Source organism: Bipolaris sorokiniana, assembly GCF_000338995.1.
Source record: "Bipolaris sorokiniana ND90Pr unplaced genomic scaffold COCSAscaffold_20, whole genome shotgun sequence".
NCBI lineage: Eukaryota > Fungi > Ascomycota > Dothideomycetes > Pleosporales > Pleosporaceae > Bipolaris > Bipolaris sorokiniana.
The window spans coordinates 181,004-205,472 of NW_006911914.1; the positions used below are offsets into that span (position 1 = coordinate 181,004).

Below are 24,469 nucleotides of genomic sequence, written 5' to 3' on the forward strand. Positions count from 1 at the left end.
CAATAACTGGCAGTAGATTGAGTCAGGGAGGTGTTTATCAACGCCAAAAAATCCCAATAACTATTTACTCAGCGTCTGGCCACTTGCTACCACACTACACTATACAAAACTCGATCAAATTTTTCAGTTGATGACAAGACACCATTCCCTCCGTTCTCTTTTTACTTCGAGTATTCCATACCATTAGATAGATCAAGTCCGCTGTTAGGCTTTTTCAATAATCTCACTTCGTTCAGTTCCACTTTTAGTCTCTGAACCAGCATCCGTGTTTCCAACAGATTGGTACAAAACTACGAAGGCGAGACCAGCTGTTCCTGTAATGCCTAGAAGCAGCCAAAAGCTAGATTGATAGCCATTCATCAATGAACTTTCTAAATTGGGGTCTTTGGTGAAACTCTTTGCGACAGCGTTACACAGTGCGAGTAGTATCGCGCTACCAGTCTGGTACGCGACCATTAGCATAGCTGTAGCCTGTCCGTGCTGCGCTTCTGGTATCGTGCAAAGAGTGGTTGCCTGCGCACGCACAACGGCAGGTGCATTACCGAAGAGGTAAAGAAGTGCGAAAACGATGATGTAAGCGCGATGGGCTTCTACATCCATTAGCCCCCATGGGATCAGGAAGCCAGCCGTCCATAAGTATGCACCGCCGATCTGAACTCGGACTGAGGTGCACTGGCTGAGAAAATTTCCAAGGCCTCCAGAGACAACTGAGCCAACCGCAGCTGGCTGCAACTTGGTTAGTACAATTTTCTTTATTAGGATTTATATCACGGTTGCTAATTTCTTACCAAGAGATAGAGTGCTGAGCGAAATGCAGATAGGTGGAGACAGTTAAGGAAGACCTGGGTGATGAGCAAAAGCCAAGCAGCAAACCCACCTCCAAAAACAAGAAAGTTTAGGAGCATGAGTACCATGTTGCGATCGAAGAGGAATGGTTTTGGAAGAACAGGGTTCTCCAGTCGACGTTCGTAAATAGGGAAACCAATGACCAGTAGGCCTCCCAGAATAATTGTCACAAGAATCTCAGGGCTTGTCCAGCCGCGATTACCGCCATCATCGATACCATAGATGAGCATGGGAAGACCCGTAATGATCATGCCAAGACCCATTTTGTCGAATTTCTTTGTTGGATCGTGTGGAGGCTTAGGGAAGATCGGAATCAAGAAGTAACCAGCGATACATAGGAACCCATTCATAGCAAGGACTAGCCAGAAGAGCGCCCGCCATCCGATTGAAGATTCTAGAAACGAGGATTAACAGAAGGGTTGGCATATATGTGTGTAGATACCTACCAACAAGCAATGCACCAAGAATCATGCCCGTAACCATTCCAAGGGGACCGCACATAATGAGGAGTGAAAGCCCTTTTGTGCGCTTCTTCTCGTCAGAGAACAAATGTGTGACTATAGGAGGTCCAGTGGCAGTCTGTAACATTATCAACGGTCAGTCAGCCTCTTCTTTGCTCCTACAAAATACTGTGAATTCTTACGCTCATCGCCGCGCCCATACCGCAGAACGCTCTCCCCACAATGAGTCCATATTTGTTCGGCGTTGCTGCACAAAGAGCGCTCGACCAGGTCAAAAATCCTGTACCAAGTAAAAATCCAAATCGGAGCCCATATCTATCAATGATCGATCCGGATATTGGTAGGATGGTAGCGAAAGCCAGACTGTACGCAATAGAGACCCAGTTGACATCGAATGGCGTCATATTAAGTGACTTCATGATCGCTGTGAGCCCAAAGTTGACCATAGTCGCCTGGAAGGTGTCGATGTACATGGCCAGACAGGCCATACCCGTAACGGCCCATCCTAGCGACTTGGACCTTGAAGCATCGTTTTCGGGACGTAGCCATGAAGGCGTTGGAATCCTTTCCATCATCTGTATGTCTTGCGCCCTTTGGAATTGCTAGAGTAAGGATATTTGTAAGTATTTCCAGAGATGTCATGGGAAATCATAAGAAGGATTTGGCAGCCGTGCGATGTGATCATGGGGATTGGAGTTTGGTATCGTAAACCGGAGAGTTTTCGGAGACTAACCGGCGACAAAATGGAGTTTACCTTAAGGGGAAATTCAGGAGAGCTGAGCCAAGATCACAGGCAGCAATCGAAAACTACTAAGTCAGCCTAGGAGAGCCGTTTCATGTGATAGTCGGCTTCCGACTTTTTAATTTAATTTAGCGTCATACCGGGGGCAATTATCGATAGTTATAGCCAAAATGATTCGGCTTGTTTACTCTTTTATCAAAGGCCAATTCCCCACAACGCTGGGAGAGATGTCTCCTCTTCATGAAATGTGCTAAAATCTTGACTTAGCCGAGGTAATACCAGCTCGCTATAGTAGAAGACTATGTACATTGATGGTTTAGAATAAAATTCCCTGTGCAATTACTAGTCAAGTGTTACTCGAAATACAGGAAAACTCCCCAATTTAGACAGACCAAATACACTATGATGAGACGTTCACAGCTAGCAACTCAATTTAACAACCCCACCAGCAGTGCTGCACTATGCAAGAAGAACTCTGTTATAAACCATTCAAACACTGTATCTACGCAGAACTATCTTTGGTCTGCTTCTCCCACATCGACTTGTATATCCCATCATTGGCCAGCAGGTGCTTATGGCGACCCCTCTCCACGATGTGTCCGTGGTGCATAACGATGATCTGATCGGCATCCGTGATTGTTGACAAGCGATGACTATAGATAGAATGTCAACGAACGAAATCCAGGGATTGATGAAGGGGAACGAATGACTTACGCGATAGCAATAGTAGTACGTCCTTTGCAAGCAGTCTTCAAGGAATCTTGAATCAGACGCTCAGTCTGCGAGTCCAACGAGGCAGTCGCCTCATCCAACAACATGATTTGCGGACGCTTGAGTACCGCTCTAGCAATTGCAATCCGCTGTTTCTCACCACCGGAGAGTCTAAGGCCTCGTTCTCCAACGTTGCTGTTGTACCTGTCGGGAAAGCTCATAATCTTCTCATGAATACTGGCGACTTTGCATGCAGCCTGTACCTCCTCGAAAGTGGCATTAGGATTCGAATACTGAACATTGTAGAGGATGCTTTCGTTGAAAAGGATAGTGTCTTGAGGTACGACACTGAAGTGTTGGCGCAAAGTGGCCATGGTAATGTCACGCACATCAACTCCATCGATCTTGACACTACCGCCATCAACCTCGTAGAAGCGAAAGAGAAGCTTGAGAATCGTTGATTTACCGCTGCCGCTCTCACCAACAATAGCGGTCGTGGTACCGGGCAGGACTTCGAAGTTGACATTGTCGAGAGTTGGCTTACGCTTGTCATAAGCGAACTGGACGTTGTTGAAACTGATTCTACCAAAACATGAGTTCATAGGTTTAGCGTTCGGGCTGTCCTGTACTTGAGGCGTGATCTTATACTAGAAGCCGCTGTCAGCTCATGACACGAGCAATGATCTGCAGATTACCTACCAGTGCAAGCATACGTTCAGCGTCTACCATATTATTCTGTACCTGAGTGTAGAAGCTTCCAAAAAAGTTCAACGGCGCTTGAAGCTGAGCCAGGTAGGTCAAAATTGTAACGAACATGGCTACTTTGTAGGTTCCCTCTGAAATTTGGAACGCTGCGAGAAGGCAGGTTAGGAGTACGCCGAGGACGAATATGAAGTTTTGTACTGCATTCAGCACATTTAGTGAGAAGAATACCGAGTACTCCGCTTCCTGGAAGTATTTTACTAGACGCTGGAATTTCGAAAGCTCAAGAGGTAGGGCACTGTTGTGGTGAACAGTTTCGTAGGACATGATAGCGTCAGTTCTACAAAGCGACATTAGCATCAGCACAAAATGGCATATGAGGTCTCTACTGACTTGGCCGCATCCATCTCGCGATCTCTCGTTGCTGCTTCGCGTCTTGCGCGACCACGGTACTTCGCCATGTATATGGTGATAAACAAGTAAAACCACATGACCGCGACAACGATGATGGCGTAGAAGGCGTCTAAGAAAACAAAGAAATATACAGCCGCGACAGCAAGATCAAAAACCATTGGAAACAGCTGGAAGATAAGCCCATCCAGGAAGGTGTTGATTGCGCTGCCTTTACTCAGCGCGCTGATGACTTCGCCAACACGTTTGCTCAAGTGGAAGTCTAGCGAAAGTTTCATAACATGCTCAAATGCGGCGACAGTAAGTCTGCGGTAGGCGGACTGGCTGATGGGGATCCACAAGATGGCGCGTATCGATCCTAGGACACCCTGTTGTCCCTGCAAACTGCGGTAAACCACATACAACATGATGTCTCTCAGCGGCAAATTTCCTTTGCCCAGATGTTCGACTAGAATACCAAGTTGGTGTGGTACCATGATGTTAATAAATCGCTGGGCTACTAGTAAACCAAAACAGAAGACAGCCCAGGTTTGCAAAATAACGTCATCGGAAGGCCTTTTATACGTTAGTCACTTTACCTTGTACGTATTGCAAGATTGAAGGCTTACCAGAGATATGGGATTAGATCACGGAATCCAGCTAGGTAGTCGAAAGCCGACACGGTTTGTGCATCCTTAGAACTTGGCGACGCGGTCGCTGGTGTAGAGCCGTAGTGAACGCTTTGCTCAGGGCTGAGAAGAGATTCAGTTTCGCTATCCGAATTCGCATCATCCATTCTACGCCGGCTGAAAACAAAAAGTATCGCCATCAAGCTAAGGATCACAAGTCGAGCGGCTCCTAGCGCTTCGCATGAAATCTCTAGCGCATTCTGGCGTCCATTATTCAAATTGTTGGCACTGATGAAGCAAATGATGAGGATGGCTGCCTCGTATACAATGCTCAGTAGCCATGTTTGAAAATTCGCGTTGTTTGGGGAGTAAGGAATGTCAGGGTCGGGAAGAAGAGAGCTGCAAAAAATCAACAAGATAGAAATAATCGCGCCCTATGGGTACGTGTTAGATAACGGTTTTATATTCCAATGATCTTTCTTCGTACCAGATAAGCCTCGCTGCTAAATAGTAAGTCGGATTTGTGTTTTAGTGATATATATGCGGCAACACCAGTGTTAATAGCCTATCCAATTGACGTGTCAGTAGTATTCAAACTTAGCCTTGAGATACAAACTTACAAGAAGAAGAGCTAGTATGCAATGAAGTAAAAGTAAAGACTTATTCGCTCGCTCTATGCGACGACGATTAAGCAATTTGTTTGTAGGTTCATCTTTTTTGTACAAGGCCTCATAGGAGTTGGCACCGAGAGATACCAAGCCAAAAGCGACCGGATACGACCAAAGGACTGTGCTAGCAAATATGGGCCCCATATTATGGGGGGAAAAGAAGAAAAAGTGTTCAGCGTGAACAAGTAACGATAGCGAATGAATGTCAAGGACGAGATATGAGTAGAAGCATTGTCTAGTAGGATGCGAACGGTATTCACGTGATCATAGGAATGATAAACTAGCTGCGGTGCTACGATCGAAGCTCGGACTTGCTTGCGGCATTAGTTTGGTCGCAACGTTAGGCCGTTCTGTCATCGGCTTCCAACAATGGAAGCTCGGTAACCGAGCTTTCCTATTCCCAACACGGAGAATCACTCACACCATGCACAATAACTTTCCAAAATGGGATGTGTATTTTCATAAGCACAGTGAATAGCGTGGGTTTAGTTCCTGTATAAGCTATCTCTGTTTAAAACAAGATAAGTTTTAATTACCAATGGTTGGTGCAAACTCTAAAATTCTGCTCACAGCCGGGCGACTCAACATGCGATCAGACCACTCTTTGATCTTTGGCCAATCTTCGATTTTGACCTTCATGAATTCGAACATGTAGGGCATAGCGAAGGGTAAATATGCTAGGTCGGCGACCGTAGGACGATCTTTTAATGCGATGTACGTCTGCTCCGGCTCTGAAAGCCGCTTCTCCATAATGTCCCACTGCTTCAAGACGTTCGCATACAATCTGTAAATTTCTGTCAGATAGATGAATTCATGAAGGATTGAGGTTGGGTTCTCATACTTTTCAATTGTTTTGGGGAGTTTCTCGTCATGAACTGCGTAAAAATACAGCCAATACTTGGATGTTGCTCTGGAAGATGAATAGTCAGTTGGTCAGTGTGTGATAGTGGAACAAGAGTAACGCACCCTAGACCAGCAGTCTGGTACGCAATCCACGATAAAATGTTGCCCTTTTCATGTTGGGTCTTGCCATACCACAATCCTTCCTTGTCATACATCTCAGCGAGATATTGGAGGCAGGCAGTGCTTTCAAATACGATGATCTCTTGCTTTGTGGCTGGGTCTTGATCGTGGATAGTGGGAACATAACGTTCAGGGTGAATACGGTGATACCATTCGTCTTTGGTAACAACCACCGAAATATCGTAATCAATGCCAAGCTCTTCCGCCATCATCAAAACTTTCATGTAATTGATGTATGACGTCTTGGTCGCTACATCGTGGCGTATCAGAACATATAGCAAGCCCTATCTTTGATAGTGCTTACCTTTGACGACATATAGGATCGGCTTTCCCTCGTAGGTGATCTCGCCATACTTGATAACAGGCATTTTGACATCCATGGAACCCATTTTGTGTGATAAGATATGGTTTATTGCCTTCGCTGGTGACTATGTCAAAACAGATAGAATGCAGCTATCTCTTATGGCTTGTGGTTCTATTCTAATCGGCTTCCGACGGTTGATCGTTGGCCTGCTAGCAGTATGAAGGTTCGCAGAGTGATAGATGTCTATTTTATTTATAACAAGTGAGGAAAATCAACACAAAATAAAAGAGGAGACGAAGCTACTTGTTTATGACAAAAATGAGTGAATAATGGGTCGTCATACCTGGATTCAATTTCCTGGAATAAGAACAGAGGGATTGAATTGGAACCCTATCACTATCTAGGTAGATATCTCGGGCACCGATGGGATATCTTCACAGTTTTTAAATCAAAGTTCATAATCTCACCTGCTATATCATTTCCCACGAGCGATTCCTTCTATCATTCGATTACATTCTGCAGTCGTTGAATGTCGCCCTTGGTGTCCTTCGAACTCATCTCGTGAAGTCGTGTCCAACAGTTGTCTTGTTTCCGATACATTGGTTTCGTCTGATTGCCTATGTTACTCGATAATCTCTCGAGTGTTGGTCTGTTAGAGCCAAAACACCTGGCGTGGGGGCTCAGCATTACCACTCTATTCACCGTCGCACTGCTCAAAGCCATTTCTCTCTCCCAGAATGTACTTGTAAACCTGATTTCAAGTATCTTGAATGTACGTATTACCTTCAAGGAAGAACCTCAATGTGCGCAAGTTGAAAAGTAGCAGTGGTACCTACACTGGAGGTATCCAATCAAAGATGTAGATGGCACCAAGAATCTACCGTCACTGCCATATGTATGGCCGAACGGTAATGGAGATGCAGCAAAGTTCCTCCAAGGCCGTGAAAATGGGGAGGAATGGCGAAAGAAACTAGGGTCTACTTACAGAATCTGGTCTGGATCTACTCCTGAAGTGTGGGTATCCCTCCTTCGCACAGAGTAAAGATAACTAACAAGTGTTCACAGAGTGATATCTGAGCCAGAGCACCTAAAAGAACTCTTTAAGGACTCTGATCAGCACTACAAAGCCGTCAACAACGACTCCGGATATCTGATGAGCCAGCTCTTGGGCCAATGTGTTGGTTTGCTCAGCCGAAAATCTTGGCAAAGTCTCCGATCCCAGGTGGAAGGGCCATTCACCCATGTCGCCATTGCCAATGATGCAGCCCTCATCCGTGCGCAAACGCGAAAGTTTGTTGAACAATTGAGCAACACTGGAGATTTCCGCAACGGCATTTTTGACCCAGCCAAGGATATCAACTTTTATCCTTTCTTTGTTGTCGCTACTTTATTGTACGGTGACCTCGATGCAGAAGACGTTCAATGGTTGAGGAAGATTGCACCTTTGCGCCAGAAACTATTTACATATGTGATCAGTGGCGGTTTGGCTCGTTTCTCAGTATCCCGGTTCCTTCCCACAACGGCAAATAGGCTACTGCATGAATTCCAGCAGGAGTGGTCATGTTTCAACGAATCCATCTACGAAAAGGCTAAAGCTAGGGGTGATATAACGCCCATGACCAAGCTATGGGAAGACAGCAAGGAGGGCAGGATAGACCAGGTACAGGTAAGGGTAAAAGTTATAGACTCCTATGGCAGGATATCTGACTCTTGGATCTTGTACCAGCTACTTCAAACTCTCGATGAGTCTCTATTTGCAAACCTCGACGTAACTACAGGCGCTATCTCATGGAACTTCATCTATCTCGCCTCCTCCCCCAACGACCAGGCAAGATTAGTAGAAGAAATCAAGAGGGAGTGTGGTCCAGATGACATTCATTGGGACGCATATATTGCTCGAAGCGATACCTTCCTAGCATCCTGTATCAACGAATCTTCTCGCCTGCGGCCAGTCGCACGTATGTTTATCAGCAGTAAAAATGTCTAGGATTATTTGCTAACCACGTTAGCGTTTTCTATTCCGCAAGCTCCCCCAACAAATCGCAGGATTGGCAAATGGATGCTTCCAGGCCGAGTAAGTACCTAAACGATGGCGGCGGATATAAGGTGTTAACTGGATGCTCAGACAATGATCATTGTTGATTCGTACGGACTAAACATTCGCAATCCCTTTTGGGGAGAAAAGAGCCAAGAATGGATACCATCCCGATTCCTAAACATCAAACCCAGCCAGGTAAGTATATCAGTTTACAACTTCGTTTAGTACATCGGAGTGATTTCTAACGTTGATTGTTTAGTTACGATACAATATGTGGCGTTTTGGATTTGGCCCACGGCAATGTATGGGAAAATTTGTTGCTGATCGCATGCTTCGGAGCATAGTCGCTAGCATCATTAGAGACTGGCAGTTGCAGCTCAGGCCAGAAGATGCTAATACGGACTTTACAGTAAACCCTGATGAATGGATTACACATCCTGACATTCGTCTCATTTGCAAGATACGGTAAGAATAATGGAGCGAACTATCTGAATCTATAGTCATTCGTTTTAGACGCTGAGAAATTGTCGAAATAAATAGTTTTTGGGATATGCTGTGACAATCATGACAATATGTGTAAGGTTTTATCGTCTTATTACGGATCGTTGAAGTCTCTCAGCTATAAATATCAAAGTTTTTCATAATTCAATCAACTGTTGTGGTTCTTACATACACAGATCCCCTGATACGAGAGACTGAGACGTAGTTGGCCCTGTAGAACTTCCATCAAATGGTGCCTGCTAGCTGCCAGTAGCATTAAAAAAATGTAGCCTACGCCAGATCCAAGACTAATAAGGTCACGTCTTGTTATGATTTCAAGTGCTATAGAACAAGATAATTAAGTGGCTTAGAGCATACTGAAGTTCTGTATACTAAATATTCCTCCTTGACTACTTGATCATTTTAATATCAATATTTCTCTTTATAAAGGTACCTACCGCGCATATAACTTGGATTCTTACTGAGGTTAACAAAAGGCGGAGAAAATCTTACTATAGTAGTAGTAATAGTAGTAGTAGGATTAGTAGAGCGGGAGAGGTCGAAAATTGATAAGCGAAGTGACTGGGTCGACATACTTCCCAAGTCATATGACGGCTCTCTTCGAGAATTAGTCTCCCAGTAGTCCGAATATCAGTGAACATAGCACACACGATAAGTCTCATCTGCCATCTTACGAAGCTGCACAATATTGGATCCACGGTAAGAGTCATGGACTATGCTGAAGAATCTGCTGAGAATATATGCTAACCAATAAGTAGCTTACTTTGATTCAGTCCAAAGGTAGTAAGAGAAGCCTTGATTGAGCTACTTATACTGACTGATATGGTAGTACTTATCCTATCCTTGACAAGTCAAGCTTTATGGCCGAGTTCCATAGGACTTACGAATATCTTTCCCCGGAGACTGATCCTGTGTGGTGCGCAATGATTAACACCATCCTTGCAATCGGCTGCTGTGTTAATCCTAGCTCAAACAAGGGCCAATACTGTAATCTTTTTATTAATGCTCTAGGACTTTTTGGTAGAGTCGCGCTATCGTTGTGTCCCCTCCGGAAAGTTCAAACTTTGATGCTCATGGTAACAGGTGACCATATCGCCCATGTTTGGATGGCTACTAACACAAACAGTATCTTTTTGTGAGCTCTACTTACTTACCACACTGGGGATATACAGTCCTAGCTTTGGCGGTCAAGGAGGCTCGGGCCATTGGACTGCAAGTACGACCGCGACGGTCATGGCGAATGGACAACGGCGATCTCCGTCAACGTAGCTTAGTGTTCTAGACATTGTACATTTTTGATGCAAGTATTTTTGCTTCGATACTACAACCGATCGCGGTGTGATTGGGATTGCATGTTACCCTCCGACTCGGCCCACATCTTCACAGCCGAGGTAGGATTGGAAAAGGCGCTGAGGAACCTTTTCATCTACAACATTGAGTTGAGTCAAATGCTATAAGCCCTGTCGCGTCTAATGCATACTACTTCCGACAATACGAGTCTAAAGAAGCGTGGCTTGGAATGGGAAGAGAATGTGAGTCAGACCCTAACTCTGCCTAGTCAGCTTATCCATCGCCACTAAAACTTTGTCTAGATTGAAAAGTTGTGTTCAACTGGGGCCTGATTGGAAAATTGATTGGAACTGTGAAACACAACAGTTCGCCAAACTTCCTGACGAGATAAGCCTATCCATTATCGTCTTGAATTGTTTCATATGCTTGGGGCGATATGTCTTCAGAGGCTGGTCGCTTTCGCATAGGCTTATGCTTGACAATAGCAGCGCTGTATCGAAACCCCGCCTCTCGACCGTTGAAATGGCGGATCACACATCAGCCTGTGAAAACGCTGCATCCTTAGTTCGCTTAGTTTCCTCTTTGCGAAAAGATCGCATAAACTTTTACTGGTATAGACCATGCCCAATTACACGATGGTCGTTTGGCTAATTCCTTTCTAGACATCTTGATGAGGTTACCAGTATCTTTTCTGCACATGCTGTTCTTTGGTATTATTATATGGCCGTCATGTAAAAAAGCAGATATTTACATGGAGCTTCTCTCAATTTTTGTCGAGTCGACAGTATATGGCATCGATCGTCCTAATCCACTCATTTTGGACCTGCATTTCACACACTATCTAACATTCTTCACTCGTTGTGCACGTTCCGCGCTTCTACAAGCCAAGATAACAGATAGAGAATGAATAATGTTTTAGCATTCGCCCCTCTAATCTTATTATTTTGGATCGGTCTAAGTAAATCTGGGGCCACTTCAAATCAGACCTTTTCGATAGATGAGTTGAGCATGCTCATATCTCGTATCTTCAAAACGACGATCAACAGGGCTCAGGACGAAAAGCGGTCTCCATTGCATTCTTCCAACAAATATCTGTTCATTGTAGAGACAACTGTTGATGCGAAAGAGGCTTGGGCTAAGGAAGTTGTGTCTCGTTCGAGTGCACTAGCGAGTCTCTGCCCCCCCAGGTTATTTTAATGGTGAGGGAGAGGCACTTGCAGTTTATCAGATGGATGAAGCAACAAAACATAAAGCCGCTCGTGGTTTGACCTGGGGTTTTGGGTTTGTTGACTGGCTCAAGACCACTGATAAGTGGACTGCAAAAAATCCTTTGTCTGGTATCGATTTCAAATTTGCAAAATCGCGAGTTTATATATGCCTTGGGCGTTGTCTTAGTTCTAGGACATAGCTTAGTCTTGCTTGATTTGCTATATAAATTACACATCACGGACTTTCTAATAACATCAACACGGTATATATGTAAAGATTTCTGCTAACACTTGCTAGCCTATTCACATCGGCCTGTCCCTAGCTTAAAGTGATTGTGACGCAACCCGGCTCGGCTCCGCCTAGGCCGGCATGTGCCGAAAAAGGTACAGTATACTGGATAACAGTAACTAAGAGCCTAAGAGGCGAAAAGCTATATACACATGACAGTGATTGATAGCTTTTTTCAATCTGACCTGCTTACAGACCATAAACAGCTCCAATTATTTGAGTTATAATAGCAGGCCATAGTCTCCAAACATCCCCAAAGCTCACTTGTTAGGTCTTACTTACGAAATCCTAAATCTCTGACCCCAAACCTTAACGCCATTATGTACACGAACTACGGGGATATAAAAGGTCAGCCTGCAATTGTCATCATGGAATAACCGTCCTTTGGGTCAGTTTTCGAGCGTTGTCTTGGTACATCCACATTCATGGAGCGTTGCGGCTTGTCAGACACAAGGGCTAATGAGCGATGGCCTGATAATAAGTAGGTCAATATCGCGATGATCCATGCGCGTATGAATGCCTCTCGGCATGGCCTACTGGGAGAACAATCAACCATCAAGAAAGACCCATTAATTCTGACACGGGCATCATATTGAATTTGTCAAACGGCTTAAATATAATCAGACGTTGGGCGTACAGAAAGTTAATATCCAGTTTTCTTTTAAGATAAATACTTAAAGAATTTCATCAACGGCCACTCAAGGAGCAGAGTTCTATCACCTCCCAGCAATCCCTCCACTTTGGGCAGCCTCTTGTCTCACGATGTTGCTATCTCCACTCCTCTGCCTTCTTTTTAGCTTCTCCGTTGCTGGAAACTCTGTAACTTCTGAAGATTCAGACATTGATTCTCTGCTTCCACTACAACGAGGTCGCTCATCACATCCGCGATGAAGATGGCGAGCACGCACTCCTACAAGCTACATTGAGGCGAGTAGACGACCGTTTCCGCGCCAATTCGACGGTCCACGAATTACTCGCCCGCGATTTGCAAAACAAGGAAATCAATGCTCGAGCCACGGTTTTTTATAAGCCAGATTTGAATGCGGTGTGCACGCAGAACAGGCTACTAAGGGCACATCCCTACACAATCCGGGATGTATGTATCAGTGCAAGGCAATTCAGTGTACTTTGCGACCCTAATGCCTCAGGCGACGATGTCGTCACAGTGCATGTGCACTGCCAGCCCGACTACTTTTGCGTTACAGTCCTCAAAAACACGCTTCAAATCGTCGACCCAGACAATTTACAGCCTGGCCAAGGCGCGGAGCCAATCCGTCAGAAACGCCTCTATTTCCGACCTTTTCAGATCAAAACAACAGCTGTGGATTTCGTTACCGACTGGTGGACTGCGCCTGGCAAATTCAAAGTCACCTTTGGTCGCATGGCTGTCCTGGGAGATACTGCCGGTGTGCCGTATAAACACAAATTCGAATGGAAGTACATAAAAATCGACGTTGTGGAGCGTTGCGGGAGCTAAAAATATTGAGTCGGAAAATAGTGGCGCAGACCACGAGTACCAACTGTCTTGCAATTACGATGGCGCTGCTGATATGCAGTTTCGAGCGGTCACGGAAGACCTCGACGAGGTTGCTCCTGCCAAGAACCTCATACTGAATGCCTATTTTGGAGCCGCATCTTAAAATGACGTTAATGGAGTTGGTTAGCGTTCAAGCGCTATAGCAATAATAGCCGAAGCTCTGTGGTTAGAGTTCAGTCAAAGGACTGATGATTCGGTGGGGCACGAAGAAAAAATCAACCCAAAATCCATGCGCGGATCCGTATGGACATGCTTTGTCGTGTTGAACACAGTCCCACACTTTGTTGCGCTCTCCAGCCCAGCCTATGCGATGGTGTTTTTATTTAAAATAGGATCTCTCATTGTATGATTTCAGCAGCAAAGCTTATTGTAGTCAATATCTATTAGGCAATCATGCTCCAATATTCTATATTGTGATACGTTATGAAGTACGCATAAGAAATTTGGGGAAAAAAGGGTATGCATCATTAGATTTCATTACATGAAGCTTACGAGCATGGACCTTCTCATCAACGAACTTGCTCTCGATAAGGGAATCATGATAGCCCTCTTCATTTCTTCAACGTTCGTAGCAAAGGAGCGATTCTCGCTCGTTTACTTAAGCCCACACGGTACGGCACTTTGCCTTTGGTCATGGACGAAGGAGTTATGGGCTTCGCTGACTTTTCTGGTGTCTCTGACGTCGGAGCTGGATCGAGTTTGGTTGGGACCTTGACTCGTTCTGTGTCCTGAGAAATCACTGGTTCCACCGGTTGTGGCTCGTCTGGTGTGATGTCTGAGCTTGGGTCGATCTTCTCGGTGGCCAGTTTCTGTTCTATTGGTTGTAGAGATCCACTAGGCTGCCCCTCTTTTTCTTCTTGTTCACGAGGTACGATGGGTCCGATGGCGTCAGAAGTGGTAGGCGTTTTCTTTGGACGACCTCGACCTCTCTTCTTCTCATTCACCGGCGCCGGTACAGGGACTAACAATGAGAATGATTCGGATTCCGTCTGGTCTAGCGTAATTCTCTTACGTTTTGACTTCTTACTCGACACATTTATAGCGTCTTCTGCTCGTGCAACGGCAGCTTTGGGCGACTTCTTTGGTATCACTACTTGCACTTTTGTCGGACTCATGTTCTGATCTGTTTCTGAGCGCTTATTTGGGTTTGAGGTTTCCGCGACAGTGTTTACGTCTATAAGATCCGTGGTAGAACTATCTGCGTCAGGTCCTGCTGCCTGACCATGTTCCGCAGTCTCACAATCGTCTCGACGATACTCATCCAGATTGCGCATTATGCCTTGGACAGTCTGCACGTCGACTACCTCAGGCTCGCCTTCTTCTCTTGGTTTTGGCATCGGCTTAGGTGGACTTTGTGGTGCTAGCTCGTCATGGCCGATATTGTTAGTAACTAGCCAATCGACAGTCTGAATGATGTCACCGTTGTTACGTCTCAGAGCTCTGGCAGTCGTCGAAGGCGTGAAGCCCATATCGCATATTTGCCGTACTTTCTCGGGTGTCGTGATTGCGTTGGCAGCGCGCATGTCAGCTGTTGTTCTTCGACGTTTGCTGAGCTTTGCAGCTTTCTCAGGTCGGACGGAGTAGTCAATTGGCTCTTCAGTGTCGACCTTGAGTGACCTTGAGCGACTGGGCCTTGGCTTGTATCGCTCCTGGAGGAGTCCAATTGCGGACAGTTCGTCATCAGAGCTTGGAGGCGCCCGGCTCTTGTGTAGGCGAGGCGATATCTTTGCTTCCGCTTGATCATTTGTATGAGATTCTGGTCGTGGGGTTGGTGTTTTCATGGATATCAGTGGGGAGTTCGTCTTGGAGACTACTGGTTCACCATCTGCGGTATGTCCCTCAAAACTAGAACAGTCGTTCTTCGATGGATTTTGATTCGGTTGAGATGAGGATGCACATTTGCTCCGCTGCGTCGCCGGCCATCCGGGACTTTTCTGTATAGCCACAACAGGCGCGCCCAATGAGGCGTGAGGTGGTGATTCACGACACGGGGATTCAGTCTGCTCAGTTTCTTCTGCAGGTGTGAACCTCATCAGATCTGACCAAGGTACTGATGGTTCAGGTGGAAGATGATGGCGAAGCTCCCCAGTTTCGGGCTCCTGTCCTAGCATTACTGGGGCATTGACAGCTTCCAAGACACGCTGTTGCGTCATGGTGGCGTTTGGGATGGTACTTGATGGTTCACCAAACATAATGGGCTCATGGTCAGCATATTCGTTGCGCATGGTGCCTTCTAATTGCCAGACAGCTTCGTCGAAATTCGCAGGTCCATGGCCGTTTACAAGTTGGCCGGGAGATTCCGTCTTCCTTCTCTTGTTTGGATGCTCTGGTAAGGAAACCGAAGACTGTGGTTCATCTTGGCTGGGCAAGGGCCGTAGATGGATGGACAATGATTCTTTACTGGTACTATCAAGTGAATCTACAGCAATGGTTAATATTGTCACGGGATATGGTTGCAGAAGCATATTGACCCTACCAGTGGCACCCGTGCTTTCGGCGTGAAGATTACTGGGCCGCTGACCGGAGGCGTCTGGCGGCTGCGATGGTGGCAGGTCGGCCTCGAGGTCTTCATCCAGCTCGTCGTCTGAATCCTGGACTATGCGTGCCATTTTGAATCATTTCCCGGGTGTTGCAACAAATGGGGTTAACGGTCAGGTGGAGTCGTGTTCGCGTCGCCGCGTCGGGCACGCGCTATCACGGGTGCGGCTAGGACGCTAGTGGCGGTGGGAACCTGCTGCTTTGGGCGGGCGCCATTAACTCTACGAAAGCCGCGACTAGGCTTGACTTTCCCACCACCATTGTTCTCCACCCATGGATAGATTCGCCTCTAGCTCGGGCGATACCAGCGATGCCGCGAATAACTCGCGCTTCACTTCGCAGGCTGCCACGGCAGAAGATCTCCTCAAAGCGCAAACCGTTGGTCTTGTGAACCTAAATGACTACCGCAAGCGACGCGCCGAGGCCTTGGACAGGAAAGAACGAGGTGACACAGGGCTTGACTCTGGTGCCAGCACACCGATAGATGGGTAGGGGGGCATTTGCTATCTAGTCACGGAAAGTTGGCTAATTTACAAAGTACAGGGCATCGACACCAAAGCCAGTCTTCAAGAAGAAGCGCAAGGTAGCCACCAAGGGCAAGCTGTCGTTTGGCACAGAAGAAGAAAATGACACCGACTCTACTGTCTCCAAGACGGCCAGTCCGCGCCAAAGCACACCTACCGATCCGACTGGTGTAAAATCTGAAGCAGAAAGCAGTGTAGTGAAGAAGAAGCTGGGCGCAAACTCAAACATTGGCCTGAAGCCTCGCGTCATGACCAAGACGGCACTCCAGCGCGAGGCGCAGCAGGCAGAGCTTGCACGGCAGGACTTTGTTGTGATGCGCGATGCGGTCAAGGCCACCGAAGTGGTTATTCCATTTGTCTTTTACGACGGCACCAACATACCAGGCGGGCGATGCAGGCTGAAGAAGGGGGAGCAGATCTGGCTGTTCTTGGACAAGGCGAGGAAGGTGGGGGCAGAGCTAGGTGTGGGTGGAGACAAGAGCCGGAGGGACTGGGCTAGGGTCAGTGTAGACGACTTGATGCTGGTAAGGGGAGAGATCATTATACCACACGTAAGTTGGCCATGTGTCTGTGCTCGTGTTCCATGACTGACACTAGAGGCAGCATTACGAAATCTACCACTTCCTGTTCAACCGGGTTGCCGGGCTTGACGGACCCCTCTTCGACTACTCGGCACAACCCACCAAGGCCACTCCCAGAGTGACGACGGAGGTCGACGAAGAGGCCGACGTCGATCCGGCCACGTACGACCCACTGCTGCAGCCGGGCAAGAAGAAGAGCAAAGAGTCGAGCATAGCAGACGAGGAGCTCGAGGGATTTGGGGACGATGCGACGCTGACCAAGGTGGTTGATAGACGGTGGTACGAACGCAATAAACACATCTTCCCTGCGAGCGCGTGGACAGAATATGCGCCGGACAAGGACCTATCCAAGATGCAGCGCAAGGACGCACAGGGGAACGCCTTCTTCTTCTCGTGAGACGAGACAAGGCGAGTAGAGTGCTGGTGTTCACATGACTGAGCGCGGACTTGAGCACGGATGCAGATGCAGATGGGGATGCGGAGGCGAGGGTGCGTAGACAAGAGGAGTAAGTAAATAGTACTTAGGAGTATTAGTAGGACATGACATGGGAGGGAAAAGAAGGGTCCAGTGGCCCAGGCACTAAGTATGCAGTCGTGGGCCGCTGCTAAACGACTCGGAAAAGGGTCCGCGTGCATGACTTGCGGGCCAATTGCGGGGAGGCCATGCAAAAACCATCAATACAACGCCCGTTGTCTCCACCACGCTGTATCGTCTTAAAGCCATGTGATTCAGGCTCGAGCTTCCCTTGCCACCATCCGCGACGCATCTGCCATGCATACCGCTACAAAGAGGCCATGGCGTTCTCACTTGCTCTTGCTCACGTCCGTCCACACATACCAAGGGAGCGTCATCTGCTCTTGGACCAGACGATAAACCCAATCAAGCTCGTCCCAAAGCATCTAGATCCGCCAGCCCCCTGGCGCCACGGTCAAGCCCGTGGCCGCTTAAGATGCCTTTGACGAGCTGACAAACATACACCGCCGTGATCCGCCGACGCAGCATGCACGCCAGGCGTTGGTGCGCTGATGCATGGATGCACTATGATGCGGCAACCAACGGGGTGGGGGGGGAGGGGGGGGCCCAGTTTCCACCAGCAAACAGAAGCTTGGGAGAAGAGTATAAATTCATCAATCACCCTGCGGCTGCTTGCGGCGTGCGAGCAAAAGCTTAGGACAAAGCGACTCCATCTGAACTCCACCCTCACACGTCATCGCAGACCCTGACGGCGCACGAACCACTCCTTCTCCCAGCTCCAGCTCAACCATCTTCTTTTGCTTGCGCATACACACACATACTACGCCTACAACAGCTTCCTTTTCGCACTCCGACAACACTGCCCAGCGATTCTCCCGCTACAGTGTACTTTCCCTTGCCCTCGAGCTGCGGCTTTCCCTTTCTTTTTGACAGTCCGTTTAACCATGCTGCAGGCGCGATTTGATCGGGCCCCGTCTCCTCCAATGAGGATGGTCGCCTCGAGCACACCCTAAAGAGTCCTTGATTAACGCGTTGACTGCGCCGGTCGCATGCTACCCGCCCTTTGCTATCTGTCTTGCTCATCGTTTCATTGTTGCCACTATATTTCCTAGCTTTTGCTACCCCTCCTGCTGCGCGGCCAATTCGCAACTGCTTGTGGAGCTGCTCTCGTTCCTCAGCGTCAGCCTCTGTTTGGTAACACATACCCGCTGACCATCACTCGAGTGCCAAGATGAAGTTTGGACATAACCTGCCTAGGAACCAGGTTCCAGAATGGGCGTCCTCGTACATCAACTACAAAGGCCTCAAGAAGCTGATCAAGAATGCCGCTGAAGCCTCCAAAAACGGCTCGGATCCAGATCTCACAGGTCAGTCTGAAAGCTCATAAGCCTGTATTCTATATGTCTATATATTGTTTTTAAGGTGTTTCAGCACCTCTCAGTCGTCTATTCGGAGAGCATCGTACGGCGCATGCAAGGATCGGATGACTAACAGCAATCTACAGAGTTCTTCTTCTCTCTTGATCGTAACCTCGAAGATGTCGACAACTTCTACAACCGAAAGTATGCAGAGTTTTCCCGGCGCCTTAGAATCCTTCATGGCCGCTATGGCCGGGCCGCTCAGTTGCCCGAAGGTATCGATAAAGACGAGGCACAAGACCTCATGGGCGCACTGCTTGAGCTGCGAGGCTCAATGCGAAAGCTTCAGTGGTACGGAGAAGTCAATCGGAGGGGTTTCAACAAAATCACCAAGAAGTTGGACAAGAAGATCAAAACAGTGTGTTTGCAAGAGCCCTACCTGGCCTCCAAGGTTAACCCAAAGCCTTTTGCGCACAATCTGCCGCTCAACCAAGACATGAAGGCTGTCAATGAATGGTTGTCAGGATTGGGTGATATCAAGACTTTTGATGACACGGGCTCTACACATTCTGCGGGCTCCCTAGGTCGAGTGCCGGGTCGTTCGCTACACCTGCCATCCGGCCTACTCGATGCGGCAGACTTGGCTATTCGTAATGACAAGGCGGAAGACCTCGGCCAACGAATTGCCGAAGCTGCTGCCAACAACGGCATCACCAGCTCTTCAATGCAGCAGGTTTTGCTGAACTTCCTTCAGCGCTCCATTTCATGCCGTTCCAAACAATGCATCAAGAGATTGTTGCAGGATATCATTTCGTTGGATGAAGATGACGACATCAACAAACGCAATTGTATCCACCGACTAGTCATCAACATTGGCCGTTCAAAGAGCGGTGAAACATTTGGCGCCGACGGAACTCGGCAACCAAGTTTAAATGAAGCAGGAAACTTCATAGTGCCCGCTACTGACCCTAACCGGCAACCTCGTCCTTGTACGACTACTGAAGAAGAGTCAACCCAGCTACTAAGCGAGAACGACGAGTCCGTGCGCCTACTCATTTATCTGCTGGACGAGCTGCGTGATGAGCAACGCAGTGCACTTCAAGCTCGTGATTCCTATGGAAGGCTTCCGCTTCATTATGCCGCTCAATATGGCTTCGTAGTCATCTGTCAGGTTGTCATAAAACATATGCAGGACTGGGGCCAGTTCGACGTTGCACAAGGCATAGACTCTCCAGATTGGCAGGACACTGACGGTAATGCACCCCTGCATCTCAGTGTGATGGGCGGGCATGTCCTCACCACCAAAACTCTTCTTGAGGCAGAGAATTGGCGGGGAACACATGAGCAAAGACGTGCGTCGAGGAAGTCTAGTGCTCGCTCAGGAGCAGTTCTGTCTTTGGCGACTCGATCAAATTTTGTTGGTATTGTCAAGCTCCTAGTTGAGGCCGACGTCGATGTCAACTACCAGGATGAGGGCGGTGAGACTGCCTTGCATATGGCAGCGCGCTACGGCTATGCCGAATGTGCCAAAGTTCTGCTGGAGGGCTCTAACACAAACAAAGCTGAGGTTGATGTTCCCGAAAAGACGTTTGCTTGGACGCCATTGTTCATTGCCTGTGTCGATGATCATCTCTCAATAGTTGAGCTTTTAGCCGCTGCTGGAGCTAATTTACACAGATGCGACAACTCCGGCTGGACAGCGAAAGAGCATGCTGCACTTCGTGGCCATATACAAATTGCAGAACGGCTGTGCGAGCTTGCCCCCACAACAGTCTCGTCTCGTGTGGTACCCACAGATACACGGATTTCTCGGGCTGGTTCACCCCCTCAGAATTCGCTTGATGAAAGAAGGTCGAAGAATTTGAATCGAGACACAAGCAGCCCTGTTCAGAAGGTCCCTGAGCCGGTGAAAACCTTTGGTCATCGTTATCTGACGAATGAAACAATGGTGTTGGTTAGCCTTGGTTCGATGGATGTTCGCAAAGACACGCCGGCGGTCAAGCTTGACGATATTCCACTTGCGGATGCGCATGCAACACAACTAGACACTGCTTTGTCTGTGGTTGTGCAAGCATCTGGAGCCAAAGGAGAACCCACAGTGATTGATTTGCCCATCCAAGATAATATCGCCACAGAGCCCATTACGTTTATGACCAGCGATATCACCAAGGTTAAACTTTTGTTCGACATTGTCCCAACCTATGCCGGAACACATGAACGCTCGATGGGCCGGGCTGTGGCTTTACTGTCTACAATCAAAACCAGCATTGGATCAAAGCGAATTCCACTCCAAGGAGATATGAAGGTACCTATTGTGGCAGCCTCGACGCTGGATGTTATTGGAACGGTCAACTTCAATTTTCTCATCATCACACCCTTCCATCATCCAAACATGTCGATCACAGAGCAGCACACCTACTGGAAGAAGATGGCTTCATCGACCATGGTCATTGGCCATCGTGGTCTTGGCAAGAACACGGCATCTCGTACATCACTACAACTCGGCGAGAACACTATTCAATCCTTCATCTCAGCTGCTAATCTGGGCGCGGAGTATGTTGAATTTGATGTCCAACTGACAAAGGACCATGTACCGGTCATCTATCATGACTTTCTTGTCAGTGAGACAGGTATTGACGCGCCTGTACATACCCTTACTCTGGACCAGTTCCTCCACATCGGTGAAGGCTCGAATCCTCGCTATGCTCGCACAGGGTCCCCAGATAGAACTCCTCATCTCAGCAGTGCTGAAGATGACCGTCCCAATGTGAGAAGGCCTAGATCTTACTCCGTTGATATCTCGAAGCAACGTAATATCCATACCGACCGCGCTGAGGAGCTGACGGAGCGAATGAAGCATACCCGTGATTTCAAGAAGAAAGGATTCAAGGGAAACAGCCGCGGATATTCCATCCAGTCATCATTTACAACTCTGGAACGAATGTTTGACGAAGTACCACAATCAGTTGGATTCAATATCGAGATGAAGTACCCCATGCTTCACGAGTCGGAAGAGGAGGAAATGGACCAATATGCGGTAGAGCTGAATTCCTTCGTCGACACAATCTTGGAAAAGGTCTACGACAAAATGGGGGAACGCAACATCATCTTCTCATCCTTCAACCCAGACATCTGCCTCATGCTATCCTTTAAGCAACCCTCGATTCCTGTTTTGTTCCTCACAGATGCCGGAACATCACCAGTAGGAGATGTTCGGGCTGCAAGCTTGCAGGAGGCGATCCGCTTTGCTAGTCGTTGGAACTTGCTCGGAGTAGTCAGCGCCGCTACACCGCTCGTCATGTGCCCTAGACTTGTCAAAGTAGTCAAGGAAAGTGGCCTTGTCTGCGTGAGCTACGGAATGCTGAACAACGATCCCAAGAATGTTTTGGTAAGTAAACACATCGCCCCTATTCTATGTTACGCACATGGCTAACGGGAAATAGTTGCAACGAAACGAAGGCATCGATGCCGTCATCGTTGACAGTGTGCTCCGAGTCCGCCAGGGACTCCAGGCTCCTAACCAGGAGCATACGGGTGTTAGTGAGAATGACGCAACATCCCTGGCTGTTCCGTCCGAGTCTGTTCCTTCTATCAAAGAGGGCAGTGAGGCACAGGAGAATGGGGCGAATGGTACCAACGGCACCAACGGAATTAACGGGACTCACGCTGTCAATGGCACAGCGCATGAGCAAATAGTGGCATAGGAACTCTTTTTTCCTAGAATTAATTCGCACCAAAGGCAGCTAGCGTTAGATTTGTTCAGTATTTTAGTGGCAATGTGCGGGTGAGCAGGGTAGTCCCTTCACCAAAGCACCTCACGTATGCATGAAGATGGGCCGTGTGCTGAGTCCCATGTTTTTGTAGTCGTTATTACTTATAGATCAAACCCGATCTAGTTCATTCCCCCTGTTGGGTGGTGTCATGTTTAAAATCTTCAACTCTCTCTCTCTCTCTCTTTCTATCTATCTATCTATCTCTCGCGGTTTACGCATGATCCAAGTATCCAGAGACTAGCCACTCCACGAACGTTCTACTTATTTCAAGTCTCAGCTTAATATTGTACATTTACACTCGGGTACTTTGTACTCTACAGCGCCAAAAGGGAGATTCCGTCCAACCTTCACCGTCGTCATCATCATTATCATTCAAACATGCATACGCCAAACCCAAGTTCTCAATAGGCTGCGAAACCCCACGCTCCTCGCTATGCACCCGTCAACAAGAAGAAGTTGAAAAGAAAATGAAAAAAAACGTGGCAATCGAATATCAAAGCCTCCCAACCCCAACCCTAGCCCCAAACTCCCCACGATTAAACTTCTTCAAGTCACACCCCGTTTGTCTAAACCTCTTCATTTCCCACTTTGCTTTTGCTTCGTATTCTGGGCTCGCGATGCGCTTCTTAGCGTCTGGGTCGTTGTTGTGCAGCGCGAAGCTATCTTGCCATGAGAGAGAGAAGTCGCGGAGGAGGAGGTGGGCGGTGCCATCGTCATTGTCGTTTGATGGCTCTACTGCTGGTGGTGGTGATGTGGTAGCAAAGGCGGGAGGAGCGGCCAAGTCAAAGGATCTTGTTACGGGGCGTGAAGACGATTTGGGGGGTGCGGTGGTGACGAAGGGGTCGGAATCGTCCATGGATCCATTGGCTTTTCCTTTGTCCTTGGAGACAGGGGGCGCCTTGGTTTGGGCGGCAAAGATGCGCTTGGGTGGTGTGTCGAGTTGCATGGTGTCCTCGAGGCCTTTGATGCCGAAGATGTTGGTTTCCTGGCGGGCAGGTACTTTGCTGGTCTTGACGGGCCCGGGTATCCAGTCGCTTTCTGGGTCGCTGTCTGCATCGTGAGTCGCGGCCCTGCGCCGCCTGTTCTCTTCGTCCTCGGATGGGCGCCGCTGTAACCTAGGCCCAGCTGGTGTGATCTTGACTCGTTCCTTTTCTTTACCCTTTGAGTGGGTCTTTGCTGTAAGCTGGGGCTGGGGCTCGGACTGGGGCTCGGGCTCAGTCGTCTGCTCTTCGCCTCGCATTTGGGCTTCTCTGACTTCCTTGGCGATACTGCTGGGGATGGCAGCGTGAATCTCAGTCATAAGCTTCGCTCGCCTACAGTATCCGTCCCAGTCTTCGACGGCTAGTTTGCCCGCTGCTTCATTCAGTGCACTGGCGGGGTTCGGTTGAATGAGGAGACATGATATCGTCACCAGTACGTCTCGAAGTTTGAGCGTGCTGCTCCAGTCACGCTTCAGCGTCTCCACACAGACGGCGCCAGTCGCCTCGTCGATGTTAGGGTGCCATAGCCGGGTCCTGAACTGTGCCGTCGGCGGGGCGGCAGGATAGGTGGGTGGGATGTCGAGGTGCAATCGCCATACACCGCCTGCGTAGGGGGTGCCGACGGGGCCAGCGAGGAGGATATCGAGGGACGTGAGGTCAGCAGCGTCTTCCGATTCGGGCGCAAACAAGTAATTGGGCGGGAGGCCAGCCGTATGCAGAGAGCCGTGGTCGGCGGCGAGACGGCGCAGGGACTTTGAGTTCTGCGTAGTAATGTCAGTGAGTGTGAACGCGTTTTGACTGTAGGATTCTGACCATGGCGACAAGTACTGGTTCAATGACGCGGCATGTGTGCACGTATACTTCGAGATCAACGGGCAAGACTATCAGTATCTATCGCACA

The 24,469-nt window shown here is 48.2% G+C and overlaps 9 protein-coding genes across 9 annotated transcripts; 4 read left to right on the forward strand and 5 right to left on the reverse strand.

The window, feature by feature from the left end:
- Positions 1 to 204: 204 nt before the first annotated feature.
- On the reverse strand, positions 205 to 1,879 carry COCSADRAFT_165624 (uncharacterized protein; the record flags this gene model as incomplete). The annotated part of the gene is made up of 4 exons (XM_007707687.1): positions 205 to 726; positions 789 to 1,240; positions 1,293 to 1,425; positions 1,490 to 1,879. The coding sequence occupies 4 exons, from the start codon at positions 1,877 to 1,879 to the stop codon at positions 205 to 207; spliced, it is 1,497 nt and encodes a 498-aa protein (XP_007705877.1).
- Positions 1,880 to 2,315: 436 nt separating this feature from the next.
- COCSADRAFT_350841 (uncharacterized protein) lies at positions 2,316 to 5,293 on the reverse strand (the record flags this gene model as incomplete). The annotated part of the gene is made up of 7 exons (XM_007707688.1): positions 2,316 to 2,702; positions 2,764 to 3,407; positions 3,460 to 3,802; positions 3,856 to 4,428; positions 4,482 to 4,569; positions 4,606 to 4,915; positions 5,102 to 5,293. 7 exons carry the CDS (start codon positions 5,291 to 5,293, stop codon positions 2,552 to 2,554), a joined length of 2,301 nt encoding a protein of 766 aa, XP_007705878.1. The 3' UTR covers positions 2,316 to 2,551.
- Positions 5,294 to 5,548: 255 nt separating this feature from the next.
- COCSADRAFT_350843 (uncharacterized protein) lies at positions 5,549 to 6,540 on the reverse strand (the record flags this gene model as incomplete). Its single annotated transcript, XM_007707689.1, has 4 exons — positions 5,549 to 5,933; positions 5,991 to 6,059; positions 6,116 to 6,422; positions 6,477 to 6,540. 4 exons carry the CDS (start codon positions 6,538 to 6,540, stop codon positions 5,678 to 5,680), a joined length of 696 nt encoding a protein of 231 aa, XP_007705879.1. The 3' UTR covers positions 5,549 to 5,677.
- Positions 6,541 to 6,693: 153 nt separating this feature from the next.
- COCSADRAFT_176614 (uncharacterized protein) lies at positions 6,694 to 8,983 on the forward strand (the record flags this gene model as incomplete). The annotated part of the gene is made up of 8 exons (XM_007707690.1): positions 6,694 to 6,699; positions 7,135 to 7,248; positions 7,303 to 7,490; positions 7,542 to 8,142; positions 8,203 to 8,434; positions 8,486 to 8,550; positions 8,602 to 8,709; positions 8,774 to 8,983. The coding sequence occupies 8 exons, from the start codon at positions 6,694 to 6,696 to the stop codon at positions 8,981 to 8,983; spliced, it is 1,524 nt and encodes a 507-aa protein (XP_007705880.1).
- Positions 8,984 to 12,564: 3,581 nt separating this feature from the next.
- Positions 12,565 to 13,442, forward strand: COCSADRAFT_31535 (uncharacterized protein; the record flags this gene model as incomplete). Its single annotated transcript, XM_007707606.1, is given in 3 exon segments — positions 12,565 to 12,621; positions 12,641 to 13,239; positions 13,265 to 13,442. The coding sequence occupies 3 exon segments, from the start codon at positions 12,565 to 12,567 to the stop codon at positions 13,440 to 13,442; spliced, it is 834 nt and encodes a 277-aa protein (XP_007705796.1).
- A 358-nt stretch (positions 13,443 to 13,800) lies between these two features.
- Positions 13,801 to 15,410, reverse strand: COCSADRAFT_41898 (uncharacterized protein). Its single transcript, XM_007707617.1, has one exon. The coding sequence runs from the start codon at positions 15,370 to 15,372 to the stop codon at positions 13,891 to 13,893; it is 1,482 nt and encodes a 493-aa protein (XP_007705807.1). The 5' UTR covers positions 15,373 to 15,410; the 3' UTR covers positions 13,801 to 13,890.
- Positions 15,411 to 16,123: 713 nt separating this feature from the next.
- COCSADRAFT_154640 (uncharacterized protein) lies at positions 16,124 to 17,683 on the forward strand. The gene is made up of 3 exons (XM_007707691.1): positions 16,124 to 16,365; positions 16,421 to 16,952; positions 17,005 to 17,683. The coding sequence occupies exons 1-3, from the start codon at positions 16,151 to 16,153 to the stop codon at positions 17,377 to 17,379; spliced, it is 1,122 nt and encodes a 373-aa protein (XP_007705881.1). The 5' UTR covers positions 16,124 to 16,150; the 3' UTR covers positions 17,380 to 17,683.
- A 764-nt stretch (positions 17,684 to 18,447) lies between these two features.
- On the forward strand, positions 18,448 to 22,800 carry COCSADRAFT_279042 (uncharacterized protein). Its single transcript, XM_007707692.1, has 3 exons — positions 18,448 to 18,824; positions 18,962 to 22,203; positions 22,259 to 22,800. The coding sequence occupies exons 1-3, from the start codon at positions 18,689 to 18,691 to the stop codon at positions 22,517 to 22,519; spliced, it is 3,639 nt and encodes a 1,212-aa protein (XP_007705882.1). The 5' UTR covers positions 18,448 to 18,688; the 3' UTR covers positions 22,520 to 22,800.
- Positions 22,801 to 23,081: 281 nt separating this feature from the next.
- On the reverse strand, positions 23,082 to 24,384 carry COCSADRAFT_176618 (uncharacterized protein; the record flags this gene model as incomplete). The annotated part of the gene is made up of 2 exons (XM_007707693.1): positions 23,082 to 24,329; positions 24,382 to 24,384. 2 exons carry the CDS (start codon positions 24,382 to 24,384, stop codon positions 23,082 to 23,084), a joined length of 1,251 nt encoding a protein of 416 aa, XP_007705883.1.
- Between the last annotated feature and the right edge of the window lie 85 nt (positions 24,385 to 24,469).

Excerpts from the sequence above, each read along its gene's own strand:
- COCSADRAFT_41898 (XM_007707617.1), bottom strand. The coding sequence starts at position 15,372 with ATGAGGTTCACACCTGCAGAAGAAACTGAGCAGACTGAATCCCCGTGT.
- COCSADRAFT_154640 (XM_007707691.1), top strand. The coding sequence starts at position 16,151 with ATGGATAGATTCGCCTCTAGCTCGGGCGATACCAGCGATGCCGCGAAT. Across the intron at positions 16,366-16,420 it reads GCCAGCACACCGATAGATGG|GGCATCGACACCAAAGCCAG; the intron begins GTAGGGGGGCAT and ends TACAAAGTACAG. Across the intron at positions 16,953-17,004 it reads GAGAGATCATTATACCACAC|CATTACGAAATCTACCACTT; the intron begins GTAAGTTGGCCA and ends CACTAGAGGCAG.
- COCSADRAFT_279042 (XM_007707692.1), top strand. The coding sequence starts at position 18,689 with ATGAAGTTTGGACATAACCTGCCTAGGAACCAGGTTCCAGAATGGGCG. Across the intron at positions 18,825-18,961 it reads CTCGGATCCAGATCTCACAG|AGTTCTTCTTCTCTCTTGAT; the intron begins GTCAGTCTGAAA and ends AGCAATCTACAG. Across the intron at positions 22,204-22,258 it reads ACGATCCCAAGAATGTTTTG|TTGCAACGAAACGAAGGCAT; the intron begins GTAAGTAAACAC and ends AACGGGAAATAG.